This window comes from Schistocerca nitens, chromosome 5 (genome assembly GCF_023898315.1).
Source record: "Schistocerca nitens isolate TAMUIC-IGC-003100 chromosome 5, iqSchNite1.1, whole genome shotgun sequence".
NCBI lineage: Eukaryota > Metazoa > Arthropoda > Insecta > Orthoptera > Acrididae > Schistocerca > Schistocerca nitens.
In genome coordinates, this window is record NC_064618.1 from 307,646,761 (window position 1) to 307,671,106 (window position 24,346).

Sequence of the window (24,346 nt, forward strand, 5' to 3'; positions counted from 1 at the left end):
GTTCAAATAATAATTGCTCTATTTCCAACTCATGTCAAGAACACTTATTTCTCCTCAGTCATTTTTTCCTGGACAGGTTCCTATTCCTAGTGCTAAAATAATTCCAAGTAGCCGAATTCTAATGGGCTACAGAATCTTTACTGTTTCAAAAGTGTTTATTCACTTTTGTGGAATAATAATTTTCTCTGGTGTTCAGTTAGTCTTCTGTACAGTGTGTTCCACATGATCAGTAATGTGAACAGTTAAGAGTCTTCCAAAGGAATGAGTGCAAAGAAAAAGTCATGATTATATTACGTAATCTTCATTCTTATTATAACCTTTGCTCAGTTTTAAAAGTAACAGAAAATTATTGTGATTATAAGAAGCAATTATACACCATCACAGTTTAAAGGCCTACACATTTATTATTTGCTTTGCAGGTTTGTAACAGTGCTTTTAATCATATAACAATATTTATTTAGGTATCCTTAGTGAATCTTGCTTGAAGTAACAGCCTTAAACCAACTCAATGGGCAAAACAGTTTCTGGGTCTCCCACTTAAGATTCAGCCAGTAATTCTCACAACAGAAGTATTTAGGAAATGTAGTAATTATTCTAGATACATTTGTAGTCTTGTAAATATAACTGGCTACAGCTTATTCAGACTATAACAGATTCAGGGTCCCCACACATCACTTACATTCTGTCTAATGCAAACACTTATATGTTCCACTTGAAAACCAATAGTATCCATGTTAACACAATAGTTTGATAGCCATTTTTATATTACTGTCTTTTAATAGCAAAGCATTTAAGCCACCTCACATCCAATTTAGCTGTGCGCCTCCCTTATTAAGTGGTGCTGCATATGGAACACTTTCTTTCTTGCTTTGGTATGGATGATGCACTTTACTGGGAGATACTTTGCCGCCAAAACATTTTAAGCTTCTATCCGTACTGCTTATGACTAGCTACCTTACCACTATTTGCTAGAATGTGCTGCTGTTTCACATTGAATTTACAAAACAGACTTCAGTCCCGTATAAAATCTCATAGTTGTGTTGCTGAACAGTGTATTTACTTGGAATTACTTTGCTTTCTTAGGCAACCGTTTTTTATTTACGTGAATAAAGTTTTATTTTACAACATGAACAACATTGGTTCAATTTCAGTTAAATATTACCGCCCCCTTTCAAAATATAATCTTTCAGGAATGAAACGTGGGCCCATTCCTTCAAATTAGTACAAGCTCATAGTTAACTTTAATTCCTGTCTAGAGAGTAACATTATAGGGGACTTACTTTTGTAGTAATAACTAGTAGTGTTATACCCTGACAAAAGTCCTAGAGCCAGGCTTGCTTTCAGAGCCATCATCCAGTTTGTCAGGATGGCAGTTCATGCAGGAGTGTAAGCAGGATATGTGGAAACAGTGATAAAAGGACTACCTATCACAGCTGCAGTATAGAACCAAATGGTCATCAACAAAAGACAATCTGCAGTGAGGTACATTGGTTCTCCTGAAGGAAAACAACATGCAACCCCTTGTGTTGTGGTCTGGAGTTGTGGAGGTCTGGAGTCATTGCTTGCACATACTGTGGTCCTGATGGTTTTGTGTGAGCTGTTTAGAGGTACACAGCAATTGGAATAAATGACCATTGGTGAACATCTGTGTTGATCCACAGGAGACACATATTATACTGCTCCCAACTATTCAATTATTAACTGAACTTTTGTTTTTTTTTTTGTGTACAATGGATATTATTTCACTTCCTTGTGTTGGTCGTGGTTATTTGTGTTGATTGAATGTTCTGTATATTGGTGCAAAATGACGCGAAAGTGCAGCAGGTAAGAATTCTGCTAACTGGCCATCGGCAGAAAAGGACTGCTGGAGACGGGGGAGACGGACTACGAGCGCCACATGGCTCAGGTGCACCTGTAACTGGTTTCACAATGTCGTGCTAAATATATAGTTCACTTTTACCCACCATGTGCAGTATACTACTGGTTATTCAGGATAATGTGGAAGAAAAAACGCACAAATAATCGAAAAATATGATAACTGAGATATTTTCAACATGTATTTGGGACAATGTCTAGTGGATGGGTAGTAGTGGCAGTGGTCGACATCTGCACATGTTCAGGCGCGGCTCAGCACAGTCGTCTTCCACTGCCAGTCTAGCTTAGTGTCTGCCACTGTATCTAGCAGCTGGCAAACTGTGTTGCCAGTCCCCATGTGCATGACACAAGTCCTTTTTTTAGATGCACGAATATTCAGCAAAACAGGTAATCTGCACACAAACAATCAGGAGTATACTGTACTTTCATTCTCAACGGAATTTTTTCTTTGCAACAAGTGCAAGCATTTGTCTCAGCTGTGGAAAGTCAGGTAGCACTGAATTACCACACATTTTGCAGCTGCCTGAAGGTTTCAATGTTTCACTGATATTGACTTTATTAGGCATAGAATAAGGATCGGGGGAAGGGCATCAGTCGTGTCCTGTCCAAAGAAACCATCCTATAGTTGGCCTTGGTTGAATTACAGAAACTAAGAACAACTTATATTTGGATGGGTGGATGAGAATTTTAACCCAGCTCCTCCAACATGAAAGGCTAGTTGGAACAGCCTGACTAAGTCTATTGTTTACATGTAAGTTTTGTTCCAAATTCTGACACTACCACCATAAGGCTTTTGGTACGAACTAATGCCAAAAACCAACTATCTACTTTAAAAATATATTATTTTCCACTGATGACATGGATCCACTTAGGTTATCTAGCACATATGATCACATCCAATTGCCGGTAGTTTTTCAGTTCCTACTTGACTGTCAAGCAACTACATGGTACTATCTTGTACTAAACTGTTATTTGTTTAATATCCTTATTTGCTTTCTTACTCTTAATTATCGCTCCCTTTTTGATGAATTATTACATCCTTACCTTTTTTAGTCTTTGTTCTACTTTTCTGCAGCATTTTTCTGTCGCCTTTCCTTCAACCATCGCTAGGCCTCTGATTTCTTTCTTTCTGGTAGTTTCCATACTTAAGTTTTCATATTTAAATCTATTTTTATTACCACTTCCTACATAATTTACCAAGTTCACTGTAATGCGTCCTTTCTTCCTCAGATGCACACCTTTGCTATTTCTTCTGTTTCTTATACATCTTTTACTCCTAACAATGTAGCACCTTTAAAAGTTTGAAAGTTTTATATTTTACAACAGTCCTGTTAACTTGGGGTGTCTCTCTGACTCCAGCTTGTTTTGTGCCACTAACTGCCACATGCTCTTTTTCATTCATGTAATGCTCGCTCATCTGGAGAATTGTTTCCTTAACAATTCTACAAGCATTTTGCTGCAAAATAGGTTCATCTAACAAAAATGAAGTAAAGCAAAAATAGGGAAATATACTGAGTAAATGTATATTCAGCTAACTTTTTCATATCTCACATCAATTATACTCAAAAAACATAAAAGTATAATTACTGATAACAGTTATGAGGTATTCTGGTAAAAGTGTTCCAACACGAAATGTAAACTGGATGTATGGGTATTTTACACACACCAACACTTTTCAAAACGATTTGCAATTAAATTAACAATACTTACTGAGCTATGTTCACCTTCCTGTATATTCACATTCAGAACTGCTGCTGCAAGCTTCTTCAGACTTGGTCGCTTGGTTTTGGCCAACTCTCTGAATAGTTTGAACCTATTTCACACACAGGAGTAATAATGTTACTTTTATCAAAACAATGACAGAATTGAAATACCTAACTTCACACTGGGTAATATACATTCAATGGGCTCTACAAAAACAAAGCCATAAAACCATGTCACTCTGTCACACTACAAAACTGTACAGTAATAAAAATGACTGGTAGTTGAGAGATAAATGAAATTTTGTTAATAACGTCTATGCACACTGAATTTCTCCCAACAATGGAAAGCAATGATTCATCTTGTGAGCTGTAATCAATATGGGTGCATTAATTAAAACACTACACTTTCTCACATGTTTGCACATGAGCGCTCTGCATGCGTGATTAAGCCACAGGAATTTATAGCAAGTTACAGATGGAAAAGTTAGCTACTAAGGCGGAATTTTCTAATATTATTTGACTTTGTATCTAAATGCAAAAAGAAACAATTCTTACCTTTGAGTGTCTCTTGTATATCTTCGTGGATGACTCAAATATAAAACTTTTAAGTCATTTCGCAGTGCATGACCCACCAACAGTCGGCCTCGCAGAAGTTCTGCTACTTCCTTTTGAACTTGTTTAAAATCTTCAGCTAAGGGAGTATGGAAATAATTTGATTAGAAAATTTACTTTTCTGTTGCGAAGAACAATAGTTTGTGATTCATGTTATTTTGCTCTTTATGCAATTACTGTTCAGAAGTTGAGGCTGCAATTTTCTCTCAAATTAAATTTAGGACCCATTATGACAGATGTTCATGTTAAGTACAATACTTCATGATCCTAGCTCATGACTGGTTGGACAGAGAGAGAAGGCATGGATGAGGAAAAGTAGTTATAAGTTTTTTATCGCACATCTAATAAACTAATAACATCAGTAATCACTCAATAAATCATTTACCATAAAAGAAATCTTCAGTTAAAATACAAAGGCTAAGTGTCCTAAATATCTGACAAGGCCATGATCATGGCAATTAATAGTAGATGTCAATGTTTCCAATAATTTCTTGTGGAATCCTATTCAAACATATGCTTGGCATACACAGTACAAAAAGATTCCTGCAACAAGTACTTGTGATTTTACCTTTCCGATGAGAGTTCTATGCATGTGAGTAAAAAGAACTTAACTTTACACAGTTCAAGTCTCAATTTGTAGTACATCTTCTCCCTCTCAAAATGCAAAAATGTAACTTTTGTGACTGTTCTAATTCCTTTTTACCATAGATTTTAAAATATAGTCTCTATATCAACAAATCTATCAATAATATTACTTAAAAAAAAAACAAAGATGATGTGACTTACCGAACGAAAGTGCTGGCAGGTCGATAGACACACAAACATACACACGAAATTCAGGCTTTCGCAACAAACTGTTGCTTCATCAGGAAAGAGGGAAGGAGAGGGAAAGACGAAAGGATGTGGGTTTTAAAGAAGAGGGTAAGGAGTCATTCCAATCCTGGGAGTGGGAAGACTTACCTTGGGGGGACAGGTATACACTCGCACACACACACATATCCATCCGCACATACACAGACACGAGTAGACATTTGTAAGTCTGCTTGTGTCTGTGTATGTGCGGATGGATATGTGTGTGTGTGCGCGAGTGTATAACTGTCCTTTTTTTCCCCCAAGGTAAGTCTTCCCACTCCTGGGATTGGAATGACTCCTTACCCTCTTCCTTAAAACCCACATCCTTTCGTCTTTCCCTCTCCTTCCCTCTTTCCTGATGAAGCAACAGTTTGTTGCGAAAGCCTGAATTTCGTGTGTATGTTTGTGTGTCTATCGACCTGCCAGCACTTTCGTTCGGTAAGTCACATCATCTTTGTTTTTAGATATATTTTTCCCACGTGGAATGTTTCCCTCTATTATATTTGTATCAACAATATTACTTATTTACATATCATAATTCTGTGGATTTTATTTACTACAGAAGAATGTCAAGTAAATCAACTATTAGTGTCAAGTATATCATTAAATGATAGTACTGCATGTCTTGCAAATGATTAAATACTAACAAATAAATCATAATGGATTCAATCCCCTTTCAGTATTCAAATGCATAGACTCATACAAAACATAAACCTAGAGTCATCTCTCCTCTTGCTGACAATTTATTTTACTCTTCTTTACTTACCTGTAATTTATTTCTATTCCATGTTTTGTCTTTCTCTACATTTGCAACTCTACAAGCACAAATGTTGTCTATCTACATTTGATTAAAATAATGGAAGAACTGTTAGTAAACACCCTCTTTACAGTTGAGGCACGGAGTGGCGCATATGCAAGACTGAAAACATTGCTCAGCTTGCAGACAATCTTCAGAGATAGCTAACACAAAACACACACACACACACACACACAGCTACATTGTCCTAGTGCTGAACCTTGACTACAGTGAAAAGTTGAGTCAGGTGGAATGGGTGAGAGAAGATAGGAGTGGAGAGGGTGGGAAGTGGTGGTGGTCATGGTGGTGGTGGTCATGGTGGTGGCGGTGGTGGGAGGGGGGAGGGGGGGAGGAAGGGCAACTGATGGCTGGAAGGGAGAGGCATTTGGCTGGAAGGGAGAGGCAATGATGAAAGGAAGTACAAATGTGGCAATGCTCAACTTGCCCTAGCACAGGCACAAGGGGTTGTGTGTGGCACATGAAGACATGGAGGAACAGAGGAAGAGAGAGACAACAGAGAAGAGAGTGTGAGCCTAGAATGAGTGAAGTGAGAGGCATGCGGACAAGAGTGGAGGTAACTGTGGGGTACATGCTTGCTGAAACTCAGGCCAAGAGCATTGCAGCATTGAAGGATCTGTTATAATGACAGTCTCCAACTGCATTATACAGAAAAGCTTCTGTGTGTGTGTGTGTGTGTGTGTGTGTGTGTGTGTGTGTGCTGGGGCAATTGCCTAAAAAATACTGTACATAATTCAGAGATGCAACACTGTGTGTGTGTGTGTGTGGGGGGGGGGGGGGGGGGGGGGGGAGATTGCCTTAAAAAATACTGTTCAGCTTAGATACAGATATATGTGATGTATTGGTAAAAATGCTAATAGCTCTGAGATTAAAATGAGACTGGCAGACTACACTCAGTGTTAAATTGCCATGAAAGTCACACTTGCCAAGAAGTTAATTTACAATCAATAAAAATTATGCTTCATCATATCTGCTCCCTAATCAACATATATGTTGCAAGTAGATGTTTCATAAATTTACTAAGGATGGCAAAATGTCAATCTACATCCTACAGCACTACTCTGAAAACTACCATCCTTGAAGTACATGACAGAGGGTATGTCCCATTGTACCAGTTACTAAGGTTTCTTCCCGTTCCAGTCACATATGGAGTGCAGGAAGAATGATTGTTTGAATGCTTCTGTGCATGCAATAATTATTCTAATCTTACCCTCACGATCCATACGTGAGCAATGTGTAGGGGGTTGTCGAGTATTACTAGTCGCCATTTAAAGCCGGTTCTTGAAACTTTGTAAAGAGATGTCTATCTTCAAGGGTCCCAGTTCAATTCCTTCACTATCTCTGTGGCACTCTCACACGGATCAAACAAACCTGTGACCATTTGTGCTGCCATTCTCTGTATACATTCAATACACCCTGTTTTTCCTATTTGGCACGGGTCACACACACACACACACACGCAAATTCCTATTCAATATTCTAGAACTGGTCGCACAAGTGATTTGTAAGCAATCTCCTTTGTAGACTGACTGTATTTCCCCCAGTATTCTACCATTAAACTGAAGTCTACCACCTGCTTCACTCATGATTGAGCCTACGTGATCATTCCATTTCATATCCCTGCGAAGCATTACATCCAGATGTTCGTAATAGTTGGCCGAGTCCAACAGTGACTCATTGATATTATTGTCTTAGGATACTACAGGTTTTCGTTTTGTGAAGTACACAACTTATTTTTTAATATTTAACATTTAACCTTTACTTATGACCAGAATTTCTTTGGGTTTTGTGAAAGATTATTTGACAAAACTCTGCTACAGTAGCCATTGAAGGCATGACACAAAGCTCTCTTGACAGCCAAATGTGTTTCATTCAGCATCTCTCTATCTATAGCCTTACACTTTGTTTTACAACTATTGTTCAGTAATCTCTGTTTCTTCAGCAGTATCTTTACCGTGACTGCATACCATGGAGTGCCTCTTCCATTTTGAATTGTTCTACTGGGTATGTATCTATCCAGTGCATGGTGAACTATTCTTTTAAACCTGAGCCATAGTACCTCTACAGGCTCCCAAGTGCTGAAAGTTTCAAGTTTCTCGTTAAAGTGTGACACTCTTAATTTTTTTTATCAGGTTTACTGAACATATACCTCTTTCAGCTTGTTTTAGTTGTCCATTGTACTTAGGTAACCATTGCTGCCACAACTGTGTCATGGTCACTGATACCACTTCCAATGAGGACATTCTCGAAGAGATCAGGTCTATTCATTGCCATTAGATCAAATATATTTCCATCATGAGTGGGGTTCCAAACTATATGTTCCATATAGTTTTCAGAGAAGGCATTTAGTAATATTTCACAGAATATCTTATCACACCCACCACTAACAAAACTGTCATTCTCCCAATTATTTGTTGGATGATCAATGTCTCCACCAATAATTACAGTACTGCTGGGGAACTTAAGAACAAGTGAACCGAGATTCTCTCTAAAGTTTTCAGTTACATCAGGATATGAGTCCAGTGGACATAGAAGGATCCGATTATTGTTTCATGCTCACCCCTGGTACTGAGTCTTCTCAGTGGATTTGAGTTTCTTCTCTACAGTGACAATATACACCACCTCCACTTCCCATTTGCCTATGCTTTTGATACACACTTTAATTTTCTGCAAAAATCTCCATGCTATCAACTTCAGGTTTCATGCAGCTTTCTGTACCTAGTATTATGTGAGCTTCACTGCTCCTCAGGAAGGCTTTTTTAACTCTGGCACTCTGTTGTGAATGCTTCAGCAGTTAATCATCAAGATTTCAGAACTCTCAATTGCTGGAGTCATTTCTTTCGAACTTACACTGATACTTCAGTGTTTCCTACAGCTATCATTATCAGGATTGGAAGGAGAGTTGCCTAATCTAAAAAGCATTGTGTGCACCCAACACAGTCAACTACCTGAGTAGCAGCCTCTGATGTGTAGTGCACACCTCATCCATTTAGGAGGACCCTACAGTTCTCAAATCTATAGCCCAAGTACAGGAAGTCACAGCCTAGCTTGTCACAGAGCCTTCGCACACGACTGGGAACCAATGAGCCACAATCAGTTCTGGGGATAATAATGCAGATTTTGAGCTTCATTGAAACTCCATGCATAATGCTTCTCTGCCAGTCGCTGGAACGATCCAAGTATGACCTTGGAGTCCAAACAACATGCATCATTTGGGACGACATGCATCATTTGCTTCAACATGCACTACTATCTGCAACTGCCTACACCCTGTCCCCTCAATGGCAGCTGGAATAGTCTGTTCAAAATTGTTGAATGAGGCCCACAGGCATAGACACTGAGTGTACCTCGTGTCCTTTCCTGTCCCTTGCTGCCATTTTCCAAATGGGTACCATCACTCACTGTATGTCTGAACTGCCGACGATTAATAGATCCCTACTGTTTTATGTTTGCCTCCTTCTGCCACTGGAGAAAACAGGTTTCCACAAAACAGCTGAAGTGAGTCCCACTGACTCAGTTTTCGGTTTCAGTGAAAGGCAGCACCTCAAACTTGTTGGTTAGGGGGATCGGTACAACACCCTAGTCCCCTCCACCCCGTACAGGATGCCTATATCTACCAATGACATGCAACTTGCAGTCAAGTGGGCAGTAATGACAGATCCTGTACTTTCTGCAGAGGAGGGAGGATCCACAGGAAAGGATAGTAGTTGAGGTATCTCTGGTACCAATATCACAGATACAAAACTCTTGGGAGCTCTTCCAACATACCAATTCACAGCAGCTCCCAATAGTTTGGCAGTAGTCAGGGTGATTTCCAGTTGCTTAAGAACATCAACCAACTCAGCCATGTTTGAGAACAGTATTCACAGTGGGGCTACATTTTCACTAATGATAAATTTAAATTAAGCCCACTGATTATCTTCTAACCTGTTGAACTAAAAAGATGCAAATTCCCTATAAGAATTGAAGCAAGCACACAAAATGAGATTTCTATCAAAGCAGTACAAAAGATTATGGTAAAAATTACTAGTCTCCTAAAATTTTTTGACGTTAATTATAGCTGTTAGCAAACTTGAAAACAGAATTAATTTGTGATAAATGTAGATAATATGTAGGGCTACACTTCTTTAACCCTAGGATGCATAGTGCTGGAAACACACATGGATGCATATGCAGGGCCTCCAAAGCCCTGCCCTAATTTAAAATTTTCCTCTTTTCATATAATCATTCTTTGGAGTTAAATTTATTTCTGTCAAACTTATTGTCATATTGAAAGATTCCTAAGATATAGTAACAGGATCTGGTGGGCCTAATTAACATTTTATTGATTTTTTTAAAAAAACTCTAAGAGTGAATTTTTATTAGTTACATCCATTTACATAAAACATATACAAATAATTTTATTAATTCACTGTTAAGTTGCAGTTTACATTTTATAACATGTATTACAACCAATTTCTTCAATTAAAACTTACTCATTATTCACAATATTATGTAAATAGGCAATATTTTGACAAAACGTTATTATTCATTGTTCACATAAAATTGCATTTTTCTTAGTTTTCAACATGTGACAAACAAGAAGCACAAAGAACGCCACTATGTTCCTTACAAATGCTGGTTTTACACTTAATGCATGTCATAGCACTTTTCTTGTGTTTATTATATGGACAGTAATTGCATCTTCTTCTTTTTCCTGAAACAGGAAGTTGGTTCGGCAGTACGATATCTTTTTGAACACCACATCTTTGCATGGCATCAACGATTTTCTTTGGTAGATTAGGGATCTGAATACGAAGTTCCATTAGTGGTCTTACCATTTCCTCTGCTAAATCTCTTAGGAACAAATGCCTTTTATCACTTCTTCCACTATGGTATGTCACATGTTGGGCGGAAAATAAAATTTCACTGTTCATTGCTGCGACGTCCATCATATTCATCCATAATGCAAATGGCCATCTTCTTGTTTGTTTCTTGCAAGTGTAATAACGAATTGTCTGATCCATTTGATCTACTCCACCCTTCGTAGAGTTACGGAAATTTATTATATCTGGGTTTTTTTTTGCATGAGTTTCATCAATGTTTCTGTTGTGATGCATTGTGCTAATGAGAACTACAGACTTTTTCTTTTTGGGAACATAACTCACCATTGTAATGTCACCTCTAAATGCAAACAAAGAGGAATGAATCGCTCTTGAGGCAGATGGTTTCATCTCATTAGGAATTTCTGGTTTATTTTGTTTGATTGTTCTCACCATTGTAATTTGCTTCTGAAGCATCTCTTCTGCCAGCTGCACACTAGTAAAGAAGTTGTCAACAGTAATAATTTTTTGATGATCCTTCAATGCTTTTAGCAAGATCTTTCACCACATTCAATCCAAGATTTTTCTGAGTAGGTTCATGGGGCTTCCTTCCCGTGTAAACAATTCCGTCTAAAGCATATGCATATGTAGCATCACATAACCAAAATATTTTTATGCCATACTTGGCTGGTTTAGAGGGCATATACTGGGTGAAGCTGCATCTTACACGGAATGGGACTAGCTGTTCATCAACTGTAAGCCAATCATTGGGAATCATTCTATTTCTACACTTGTCAAGAAATAGTTCCCATACATAGCGAACAGCTGCAAGTTCGTCATCTGCAGATCGAGCTACAAGGGTATGCCTGTCATCAAATCTAATCATTCTTCTTATATCCTTGAATCTATTTACTGACATGGTGGCCTTATATGTAGGATTTGCCTTTTCATCCAAGAATAATTCTCTAATATGTAGGATTTGCCTTTTCATCCAAGAATAATTCTCTAATAGGACATCCCAACTCTTCTCAACACCAGAAAGCAGTAAAAGACCAAGAAAACCCTCCATTTCAGCAAGAGAAATGTTTTTCCACGTTTCACCACGTAAAGCAGCCACTCTTCTGCCTTCAATATTTGTGCTTTTGATGATTTCCTCTAGCATTTCCTTGGAGATGAAATAGTCCCAGGCATCCTTAGGTTCACAGGTTTTCAAACCATGGGCTGGACCAGGTGCCTTCTTTACGATATTATGGACAGGCATACTAAAAGTTGCAGGAGGATCTAATTTCCAAATCGTTCCATTCCGACTAATGTATGTGTGGTCTTCTATACCTTTTTGTGGTGGTTCTTCATTTTCAGACTCTGATGAAGTAATATTATCGGAAGGACTGTCATCTGCCTCAATATTGACATCTGCAGGTTCATTGGCTGATTCTTCACTACTTGCATCTTCAAAAACATTTCCTTCCTAGCAAGAATCATCTTCTTCAAACCACTGAGCCACAACACTTTCAAAATTAGCTGCATTTGCACGTACTGACTCTCTTGCTTTGCATGTCGAAGCCATAGCAAAAGGCGTGTCTCTTGAACAGCAGCAGCACTAAATGCGTCATACTCGTATGGGCCTTGCAGCAACAAACAAACTACAGTAACAATGAGGCTTACAAGAGCAGCACAGGATAACAATACTATGCAATAATAAAACATTTGATAGCAAAAAGATCAATAATACACCGACATCGCCAATACGTGAAAGTAGTGTGTATTATTTTTTACTTATACCATTACTACTACAGCTACTGCTGCTGTTGGCACTCCTGTTGCTGGAAATACCACTACAGTTATTGTTGAATTAATAACTGCTCCCAAACAAATGTTGAAGACAATATAGGCTAAAGAACATTTACAAATGTGTGAGGGCTTCTGAAGCCCTGCTTATGCATTCATGGTGTATGGGTAAACGTATTGAATTATACAAAAAACTTACAAAGGTATCTCGTTCAGACTTGATAGGAGGAATGTCACAGTGTTAGTGAAAGAGTACTGGAAAGCAGTTTGAAATCAAACAAAAAATTACAGAATTTTTTTAAAAATAAAGACATACAAGGGCCTCTGAGGCCCTGTACATGCATCCTAGGGTTAAGGGAAAACCAGATGTAACACAATACATTTGTTAGAAGACCTGCAACAGTAATTAAATCACAAATGCCAATTTACTACGAATTACTCGCAGGTTATGCACAGGACAACGGTAGCTTTCGGGGAGAGAGAGAGAGAGAGAGAGAGAGAGAGAGAGAGAGAGAGAGAGAGAGAAACCACATTTACTGGCTTTGATATACAATGAAAATAAGGTGTAATGTATTCTTCGGCAGTAGCTGTGAGCCGCAAATGCTGATCGCCACAAAGTAAGTTACATATCCAAAATACTCATACCAGTAATTTAAAAAAACATAGTTTTTTAAGTGCCCAGAAATTCTCAGAAATAACCTATTTCCCAAGCAATTATACAATGAAATTAAGAGAACGATTTTATTGAACGAGGATACGCCTACTGTTCTCAGAAACTTTAAAGCTGCACAGTAAGTTTAAACCTAAAATTAAAGATAACAGTACGAGTTTATTATAGCAGTCACGAAAGCTCGAAATTCCACAACATATGACAATACAAACAGGTATTAATACAATCAATGAAAGTTCATGCAGAAGTGACATGAACAGTAAAATAAGTGTATCTAGAACTTATAATCGGCACACCAATCTTGTAAATGTGGTCTCACACAAACATACATAAACAAACTTGCGAACTGCACAGATTTTTTCACTTAGCTGTTTCTGTGCTAACTTCCACACTGGCATATGGCAATAAAACTGGGTAAAATACTTTAAAAACTCACCATTTTTCAGGTTTTCTGGTCGAATTCCGCTGACCCAAGTTCTATAATCATGAACTTTTTCTGTTGGAGCAACGTATTTATCGTACACACAGTCTCCAAATTTATTAACTAAGCTCACTCTGGCAACCATGTCAGTTTTGTCATCAGTTCCAACCATTTCACAATCCAGAGCAATCTCCTTTGTCAGCCTGAAATAACAAACATGACTGTCCTAATCTAATTTTTATAGACTTATAAACAAATGCAGTTTTGGCAACATCATAAACTAATTTCAAATGAATATAGTAGTTTTTATGCAAATCTTCGCTAAGCACATCTTCATGTTGCATTAATAAATGGAAACAAGAATTTGTGATTTACTATGAATTTCAAATCTGGCAATACAATCTCTAAGCTTATTTCTTGTCTTATTGCAAACAATGAAGAGATTGATATGCCTAGCTAGCTGTTATTCCAGCAAAGAATGGATAAGATCAAGGAAGGAAGCGTACTAGGTCTACAATCAAAGCAGTAGCCACTGTAGGAGATAATCACATTAACATTATGTTGAGAACAGAAGTGAATACTTTTTGTGGCACACTCTTTTCATCCTAATATGACCTAATATTTTCATTCTTTATTCTTTTAAATTATAGTAAGCATTTGACATGTAAATTATGAGATTTAAAGAAATTCTGCCTATTCAACCTCGCATCACAGGTGACAGGAAATCCTGCTGCTTATTATGGAGGTACATTATTGAAATCAACAGAGCCATGAAATGAAAACCTAAATGCAGATTACCTATTGTACAAACTTTTACAACACCATTTACATGAGGAATACTTAAGATTTCAGACTGTGAATCCTCTGATGCTGAGAAATTGAAGATTTTTATATTCTATATAAATCTGCAAGCATTGTCCAAATATGACAAACAACCATCTCCAAAAGGAAAGTAAAAAAAAAAAAAAAACTAAAATTACCTTATCAGCAAAATAAAAAGTTTATCACTGAACAAAGATGGTAATAAATTTCTACTGCCCAACAGATATTGGGCTTCAAAAGGAAAATTCACTTGAGAAAATTGTAAAATTACAAGAAAACAGAATAGGTGGTCGTTAGTTACCCTAATGGAAGCAAAATTGCAGTACCACCTAGAGACATACTTGAATGCACAAAAATCTATTCCTAGCTTAAACAAACCATTAGTGTACACCAAGCTGAAGCAGGCTGTCACTTAAATACTCCAAGGTGTGAAGAAACATACCAACTGTTTGGATGTGAATTGTATTGATAGAAAAGCAAGTTGCAAAATAATGCAAGAAGCAACTGGAAACAAATGTGACATTAAATGAATGACTTTAGGAGCTTTATCTTGAAGCCAGATAAAATTCCTTTATAATCTGTGATATTATTTTGATACTGATATAGGTTCAAAAGAAGTTGCAGGTTCAAAAAACTGTATAAAACTCGATCTATAAAGATAGAAATATTAACAGCAAACACTATGTCCAATATTTGAGTCACTAAAATCATCAAGTTTTTTTGTAGCAAATACAAAGAATGTTTTAGTAAAACTTCTGTACGAAGTTTTGATCAGTCTTCTCCTTTACAGGGGACAAAAACAGGGAGTCTACAGCTCAGTCCATGTCTGCACACTATACTGTAATGACCTTGATCTGTCTGGCCGTTTCACTGTTATTGCACGTTCATAGGTCAACATTCTGTGCTGAAAATTTTCTACTAGACTCTTTTACAACTGAAAAAATGGCACAGGAAAACATAATATTTTTCATGTGTTGCACTTTTCTTTCTTTTTTTTTTTTTTTGGGGGGGGGGGGGGAAATCCCTTTTACCACAAAAATTTTAAAAACCTTGTCAACAAACCCAATTAAAGAAGTAGAGTCAAATCAGATTCCAGCTGATTGAGAAATGTACTTCAAATCATTAGACTGTGATTTTTTTTTTTTTTTCACCTTGGTGGTAGGCATCATACAAGAAATTTATTATAAATTCATTATTACGGTTCTAAGATCATCGTAACCAAATATTCTTAAGTTTTGGTCAGCAGTGAACTATCAGCTTTAATCTCCTTTATGCAATAATCAAATTAAATGCGCACAGCGTTACTCAAAATTCATAACATCTGCCCAGTATTTTATTGTAACACCATACATATTAGCAAATCGTGTGGGTGTCAGATGCCACCCTTATTGTATTTTCATGATGCAAATACACTAATAGAAATGGACATTTAGACACCTTGAACATCTTGGCCAAACACTACCAAACAGATACTACTGTATTTCCATGCCTGTAGGACATGCTGATTAAATTTTCATTCTTACGTGAGTTAACTTTCAGTACAGAGAAAAAAAAGCCATTCCTACAGATGAGGAATGGTGTGGGTACAGGAAAGCTACATGGTAGGTCCACCATTACTGCAACTTAAGGTGGACATCACAACATAGAATGTCCAAAGGATATGTGGACTCGGCTCATCATCATCTTTCAGACTTAGAAAGCACTACTACAAATGACTGCACAAACAATTGGCAACAATGTAATGCCCGCATAACAAATGGTGACAAGATACAGTCAGAACGATAATGTGCCAATAAGAATAGAAACAGGTTCTTAAACAAGGACTACACCATAAGAATATAGTAAGACAGTTCAAATGGCTTTGAGAAACAGATGGCTGATAACAGCTGAAACCCAAGCAGAGGTTACAGGTAGAGTGCAGAGACGAACCATCTAGAATGGATTAATCGAAGTCGGAATGAGATCTCAAATTTCCATGCATTGTTTACCACTGACATCATATCGCAGGTAGTAGAGCTTTTCATGGTGTAGAGCCAGAGTAAACTGGGGCAATGAGTGGCATTCTGTGCTGTTCCATTAAGTCTCACTTAAGATCAATGCTAATGTGCTCATAGATGACCTGGTGAAAGGTCACAGGAGACATCAACTCTCGACTCTTATGCCTCTCGACCTCCTGGTGTCGTGTGTTGGTTATGACAACTGGACTGATTTGGTAACTGTTGAAGGGAAGATGACTGATTGTAAGTATGTGCAAGAATGGTAAACCCTTTTGCCATGACCAGGGACTATGGTACAAAATGTGGTATTCCAGCATGGTAATGCAAGAACCCACCCATTGTAGTTCACACTATAAATGGCTTGATGAATGTACAGACCCTCGAATGGCCTGCCTGGTCCTTTGATTTGTCACCTATATAGATTGTCTGAGATGCGAGGCATATGCTTTCATACCAGCATTCAGCCAACAATCTTCATGAGCTTAGCATGCGATTCAGGCATGACAAGAAATTCCTCAAGATGATCTTTTGAGGCTCTTTACTTCAGATGTACAACAAAAACAAGGGCGTGTTCTTTCATATGGGGTACTCAGACCTCTTACTGATTTTGATGAATGACATCCAAGTGGACTGAAAGTTCAATCATTAACAAGCAGTTATGTGATGACCACATTCCAGATAGTTTGATAAATGTCAGACTGATGCTTCATGTGTAACACTTGCATTTCCATCAGTGTACATATCAATATTTCTAGAGCAAAGACCACATGAAAAACATTGTACTGTGATTTTTAAGTATATTCTAGTTCGTTCCTGTGGGTGGTCACACCTTATACTGCTTTTCATGAATGATGTTCAAGAGGACTGAAAGTTTGATCATTAACAAGCAGTTATATGATGAAATCTTCCAGATACTTTGATAAATATCAAACTGGTGCTTTGTGGTCTAACACTTTTCATTTCCATCGTTGTACGTATCAATATTTCAAGAGCAGAAACCACAAGAAAAACACTGTACCGTGTTTTCTGAGTGTATTCCAGTTCAGACCAACATATACGTGGTATATGTATGATTACAAAGCTCAAAAGTAAAGAAAAATATAAAATTAAATCATGTTCTGACATAGCAGTAAAACAGCTGAAATTCAGGCAGAGATCACAGGCAAAGTGTGGGGACAAATCATCTAGAACAGATTAATGGAAGCAAGCATCCCTTGTGGGATATAATGATTGCATGGGAGGAAGTACTGAAGTTCACAAATGTGTGACAACTCTGGTGATATAGTGGGGCAATATCATATTGAAACACTGCATCCTTGTTTCAAAACCAAATTATCATTGGAACACTTCTAATTGCAACATTCAACATTCATTGCCTTCATCACTGCAAATGTTCATGTCCAACAACAACATGCTTTCACGCAGAAATTAAAAACACTGACTTTTTGAATACTTTTTGTCCCGAAACAAAACTTTTAGAAGTCATGTTGAGTGAGGCATACCAGTTCACTAAACTCTCACCTACGTCCTTTTGACAACTTTTTTCTGTTTTTTGTATGAAGAATTCACCTCCAACAAAGGCATCACTAATACAAACATCATTTGACTGAGTTTCCTCCCTTCAGTATGGTGTAGATTACATTGGAAAATGGCCTTACGCACCCCCCCCCCCCCCACACACACAAACACAGGGTGAACATTAATAAAACCAACAAACTACAGGCATGGATTCCTCTGACTGGAAAGGGAGGAAAAAAGATCCTTTGAGTATGCGGAGGGGAGGGATAGAGAGATGGAGATGTATGGTGACGGGGAAGAGGAGAAGGACAGAGAAAGGGGCGGGGGGTGAGCAGAGGACAGACAGAGTGGGGAAGAGGAGATGGAAAGATAGAGGGGAGGAGGATGTGGAAAGAAAGAGAGGGAGAAAGGGGCAGAATGAGAAATGCTGAGAAAGAGGCAGAAGAGAGGGGGGGGAGGAAGACCCTGAAAAGAGAGGGGGAGGGGGAGGAAGAGGCAGAAGAGAGAGGGGGAGGGGGAGGAAGAGGCAGAAAAGAGAGGGGGAGGGGGAGGAAGAGGCAGAAGAGAGAGGGGAGGGGAGGAAGAGGCGTATGAGAGAGGGGGAGGAAGAGGCACAAAGAGAGAGGAGGAGATTACTGTTTAACGTCCCGTCGATGACAAGGTTATCGGAGATGGAGCACAAGCTTGAATTACAGAAGGATGCAGAGAGTAGAAACCATTCCATCATTCGCCTTAAGCGATTTGGGGAAATTATGGAAAACCTAAATCAGGACGGCCGAGTGCTGGTTTGAACTGATGTCCTCCTGAATGCAAGTCCTGTGGGAAGAGAGAGGGGGAGGAAGAGATGGACACAGAGAGGAGAGAAAGAAATGATGGACAGAGAGAGGAGAGCAGGAAATGACGGATAGAGAGAGGAGAGCAGGAAATGATGGACATAAAGAGGGGGCAGCAGTAGGCGTTCAGGGAGAGGGGGGTAGGAGGAGGTGGGCAGGGGGGAGGTGAAAGGATGAAACAGACAGGGAGAGGGGAAGGAGGAGATGGACAGAGAGAGCGGGAGGAGATGTGTGCAATATATGCAACATACAAGTGTGCAGGTAAGGCTGCAGGTAAATGGCTAATAATAAGTAAAAAAGCAATGCACAATCATTGCTTCCCCTTAGACAATTTTTTCAATAATATAAAACGTGTCTCATTGGAAGTGCATGTCTGGAAACTTCTTAGAATACAAATTTCCAGTCATCAAAGGTTACCAAATTCTTATTTACCACTTATGGAATAAATACACTTCGTGATCAAGGGTATCCAGACACCCCCAAAAACATAAGTTTTTCATATTAGATGCATTGTGCTGCCACCTACCGCCAGGTACTCCATGTCAGCAACCCCAGTAGTCATTAGAGATCGTGAGACGGCAGAATGGGGCGCGCTGCGGAACTCACGAACTTCGAATGTGGTCAGGTGATTGGGTGTCACCTGTATCATATGCCTGTACGCAAGTTTCCATTCAGGGATGGCGATCGCATCTTTCAACACGATCGAGCACCCGGTCATAATGCACGGCCTGTGGCGGATTGGTTACATGACAATAACATCCCTGTAATGGACTGATCTGCACAGAATCCTGACCTGAATCCTATAGAACACCTTTGGGATGTTTTGGAACGCCAACTTTGTGCCGGGCCGCACCGACAGACATCCATGCCTCTCCTCAGTGCAGCACTCTATGAAGAATGGGCTAACATTCCCCAAGAAACCTTTCAGTACCTGATTGAATGTATGCCTGCGAGTGGAAGCTGTTATCAAGGCTAAGGGTGGGCCAACATATTGAATTCCTGCATCACCAATGGAGGGCGCCACGAACTCTTATGTCATTTTCAGCCAGGTGTTCAGATACTTTTGATCACATAGTGTACTTTGAGAAACAGCAAGCCCCCCCCCCCCCTTTTTTTTTAACTAAAGCATTTTAGAACCTATGGGCTACTATTACCTTATTCTGTTCAGGAGTCCTTTGATTGTAAATTTATAATTACAGATTCCAGGCTTGTTAATCTTCAACTCTCTTTCAAAGTCCTCTTCCTTAATGTTTTCAGCAGGTTTTTCAGTATGCCCACACTGAAGGGCTTGCATTTTATATTGCATCAAGCACAAGTAATTCAGCATTTGCTATTTCGAATGTTTTGTTTTTAACTGTTACATAGCCTCTAACCTGTGCCCTAATTAATTCAATCAGATTTACAGGTAGTGATATGGTAGAAAACACAAAATTGTGTGACATCATTAACATGCAAGTTTTCCTGCATAATTTGTTCAAACTAATGAGCTGTAACAAATGAATGATAATTTGCATTGTTCATTACATATGACTTATTTCAACGGACGGTATGGTATGAATTGTTCAGTGAACCACTTCTTGAAAGTGACAGCATTCATTTACAAATGGTTGTCTCTCTTGTTTTAAACCTAAATACAAGTTTACTTCCAGGAATAAAACAAAATGAAGAACAACAATGGAACTTTTCCTACGGGAGTTTTAAAACCACCAGTAAGATTACTCATTTTCCAGCAGGTTTCCCTAGACTGATACTTGGCGAACCACATTTCATCAAGATAAAATATTGTTGAACCACCTTATTTTGTCATCTTACTCAGAAATGTGGCTTGTGTTCCTGCTATGTTACTTTGTTCCATTAAAAATTTTCTTCCATAATTGCTTTTATTATATTTAAAAACAAAGTCTTTTAAAATTACTTGATTTGAGAAAGCACCATTTTTATATATAATATTCTCATGCATTTATGAGCATGATAATGATAACTCATCTGTAAACAAGTCTACAATGATGTGTATCGAAACATCCTTGTCAAAATCATTCAGGTCTCTCGTGATGTGAGTGCTTTCTGGGCAACATGAAATCAACTTTCCTCTTGTTCCCGAAATTTCAGGCAAACTGCATGGTGTCAGTAACTAGCTGCCACAGTATTTTAGTGTAGAGTCTTCTGCCCATCTCCGAACGTTGAAAGTACACTGAGCTCTCCAATTTAAGACTCCACCAGCAGACGTACGGTGTACTCAGTTGTTACTGCTCACGCACTGCTAAAGCATATGCACTTCGGATGCAAGTGCGCTGCTGAGAGTGCCCTTCATGGCGAAAACTAACCTCATCGATATAACAGCAATCCTCTTCACATGGTAAATTTGCAGGATGACACCGTATATACATAGCATGAAGTTTTTCTTACAGGATTCCATGCATTATCTCAGTTAGGGCTGCCTTCATGGTTGCTAATGGCTCCATTCATATTACCACTGATACACCAGTAACAGAGATCCAAAATTTTGAAGCAAGGACAGCAATGTTCGTTTTATTATATTTCATCAAATGCCTAGTAGATATACAGTCTGTTGTGATGACAGATTCGCTGGCTTGGAGGAGATGAGTATGCCCATGATGTTAAACGTTCCACTCCTAATAAGTGCATGTTGATTGCCCTATGTGACTTGCTACACTCACATGGAATCCTATAAACATCTGCCTTGCACAGCTTTATGTTGTCTTTGACTATTCCAAAAGATCTTTGATGAAGGACGAAAGAGCACTTTAACCTTACGTCTTAGTACTCTGGCTATTTTTGGAGAAATATTTCTAGTATATGGCAGGTATGCTGTTGTCTTGAAAGCTCCATCCTCTTCCTTATTGTGTTATTTGTATGTTTGTTGCACTTTCTGTATATACTGAGATGAATATACATTTTACAGGAACACAGTATGGAAATGTTCCAATTCCACTTGCTGGTTATAAGTATCTGTAATGGTATGGGCTCAGTGAATCGAGGTCTTCAAACACCTATTGTTTGTGCTGGATAGTGGCAAATAGTTGCCTGTAAATAAAGGTCTGTACAAGGGGGATTTCGCAAGACAGAATGTCCAAGTGTACCACTGCTCTTGCACTAATGTGTCAAAAATGGCAGACAAACTTCTTTCTCCAGCTCCATAGTCAAGTTTATGTTCTCATGTATGGAGTTTAGATGTTGAAGAAAACTGTCCAAAGCCTGACACCAAACTATACAGGTATCATCAATGTATTGCCACAATTCTGTTGGTTTTAAAACTGCTGAAGCGAGTGCCAGCACTTCAAACTCTCCAATAAAGAGGTTGGACACTAGAGGTGACACGCAAAGGACACTCCATGATGACACTGTCAGATTGTTCATACAACTGGTTGTCAAATAAAAGTTATGTCAAGGGGAGAGTGCTCAAATAATGTTATGTCAACACCAAACCTGTTGCAAATGACATGTAGTGAGTACACCAGAAGCACTTTTGTAAAAAGGGAAATAAAATGAGACTGGTCAATACATCATTGCTTTCCAGCTTAAGCAACCTTAAGTCAGCTGATAAAAGCAGTCAAATTTTTTATGTGATGTGGACACTTGCCTACAGTTGGTTTGCATAAAGATACCAAATACTTTGTCTAATTTATAGGTGACTGCTCCAGTATTGCAGACAATGGTTGTATGGATAAACTTTCTTTATGGATGTTAGGCAGTCCATGTTACCTAGGGGAACTGAACTATGTGGTCTCAATCCCTTAAGGACTTCCTTTAGATGTCAAAAATTCTGCATACCTGTCTCTTTCAAACCAGCAGAACTCTGTATTTCTACTGGCAATTCAATGAAAAACAATGAAACAAAATTTGTGTCCTATACTTCAAACTCCTGGAACACTTATCAACAAAGCAGTGGAAATATGTGCGTGCAAAGCCCTTATGAAATGTGATGATGCCCAGGCATACACTGCACAGAAACCTGTCATAAAATATCTTTGTGCTCTTGTAGTTGACATTGCTCTGTGATTTTACTGTGTGAACACAATTTATCCGATACTGATGAGGCAAGCGTTCGATAAGGAGAGCACTCACAGCACACCAATGACAGCAACATAGTTGCTTGTAGAAATGTTGGGATCCTGACAATAAGCAGAGTCTGTTTTATAGCTGGTGGACAGAAGACAGTCTTCACTTGATGTTTCCAAAGAATTCGTCCAATCTTGCAGGATAATGCACCACAAAATAGAGTAAATGTGTTGACCATATCCTCCCAAGGTTCCTTTCCTTTTTCCGCCAGCTTCGCAGTCAGTGTAGAATGTAAACACTCCTAATTTGCCACTTTGTGTAACAACTTCTCCAGAACTCTGCCCTCAGGTGTTCATCAAGACCTTGGTTAATGTTCTCATTGTCAGTGAATGTGCGAGCTCTATGTACCAATGTTTTGGTCATGTCATTCTTCCGTGCTTGGTGGTGGCAGTGGTCCACATTTGAGTGAGTGTGTGTGTGTGTGTGTGTGTGTGTGTGTGTGTGTGTGTGTCATAATATACCGTTCCTTTTACCAGGACATCCAGAAAGGGGAGCATTCCATCCACTTCAACTTCCATGTAAAACTTGTTCTGCAGTATGGAATTGATGTATGAGGCAATCATTCGGCTTATCTCTCTTCCATGTGACCATATGATGAAAGTGTCGTCAACATACCAGAAGAAACAGGTATGTTTCCATTGGGCTACTCCAGGGCTTCTTTGTCAAAATGTTACACAGACATGCTGGCGACAAGTGGTGAAAGTGAACTCCCCATAGCTACTCCTTCCATCCGCTCGTGATAGCCAAAAAGGAAGTATATCGACGTCAAGGCATGGCAAAAACGGCTGGTCATCCCAATGTCAATTTTCTGGCCACTATGAACCAAAGATTCTTATAAAGACATCCTGGTGAAAAGAGGGATCACATTGAAGCTCACAAAGATGTCAGAATCACTAAGCCTAAAGTTGTTACAGAGCCAACAAAATCCTCGGAACTTGGAATATGATGTGGACATTTTCTGACACAAGGGCTAGGGGTATCCTTCAGATATTTAGCAAATGAACACAATGGGGCACCAATGATGTTCAAAATGGGTCTTAAAGGCACCCCATCTTTGAGGATCTTGGAGGTCAATAGTCTTGATGGCAGCTGAAACACAGACACTGCTTAGTAATGTCAAGGACGACCTCAGACTACGGAAATCTGGAGTCTATCAAGTCCCCTGTCAGTGTTGCATGGCTTACACAAGTCACACACCAAGGGTACAACAGACTGAAGCAGCATACCAAGTTGGCTGTTGCAGAGTATTGCCTATCGTGATTACACGGAATGGATTATGATGCTACCAAGGTTCTGACAACGACATCTAGGTTCTGAGACTGTGTTATTAAAAATCTGTCGAGATTCCAATGAGGGAACCACTGGGCAATTGTGACAGTGGCTAAATCCTCAGTAAACCCGGGGAACCCACACTGGGTCTGATTTATAAGAGGAAGGACATATCCCACAACAAACTGACTTCGGTGGCAGGCACAGGCAGAGTGGAGATGCCACCAGCATGCATCCCTGGGGGCGAACCCTGTGTGGTGTAACAGAAATTAGTGGCAGTTACACCATGA

General features: G+C 38.9%; 1 protein-coding gene across 1 annotated transcript in view; it reads right to left on the minus strand.

Moving 5' to 3' along the window:
* LOC126259226 (uncharacterized) overlaps positions 1-24,346 on the minus strand; it is a 74,775-nt gene that overhangs the window by 11,866 nt on the left and 38,563 nt on the right. Inside the window, exons 4-6 of the mRNA XM_049955840.1 lie at positions 13,553-13,740; positions 4,134-4,269; positions 3,586-3,688 (exon numbers count right to left, since the gene is read on the minus strand). Coding sequence (XP_049811797.1) covers positions 3,586-3,688; positions 4,134-4,269; positions 13,553-13,740 — 427 coding nt within the window. The remainder of the gene's footprint in view (positions 1-3,585; positions 3,689-4,133; positions 4,270-13,552; positions 13,741-24,346) is intronic.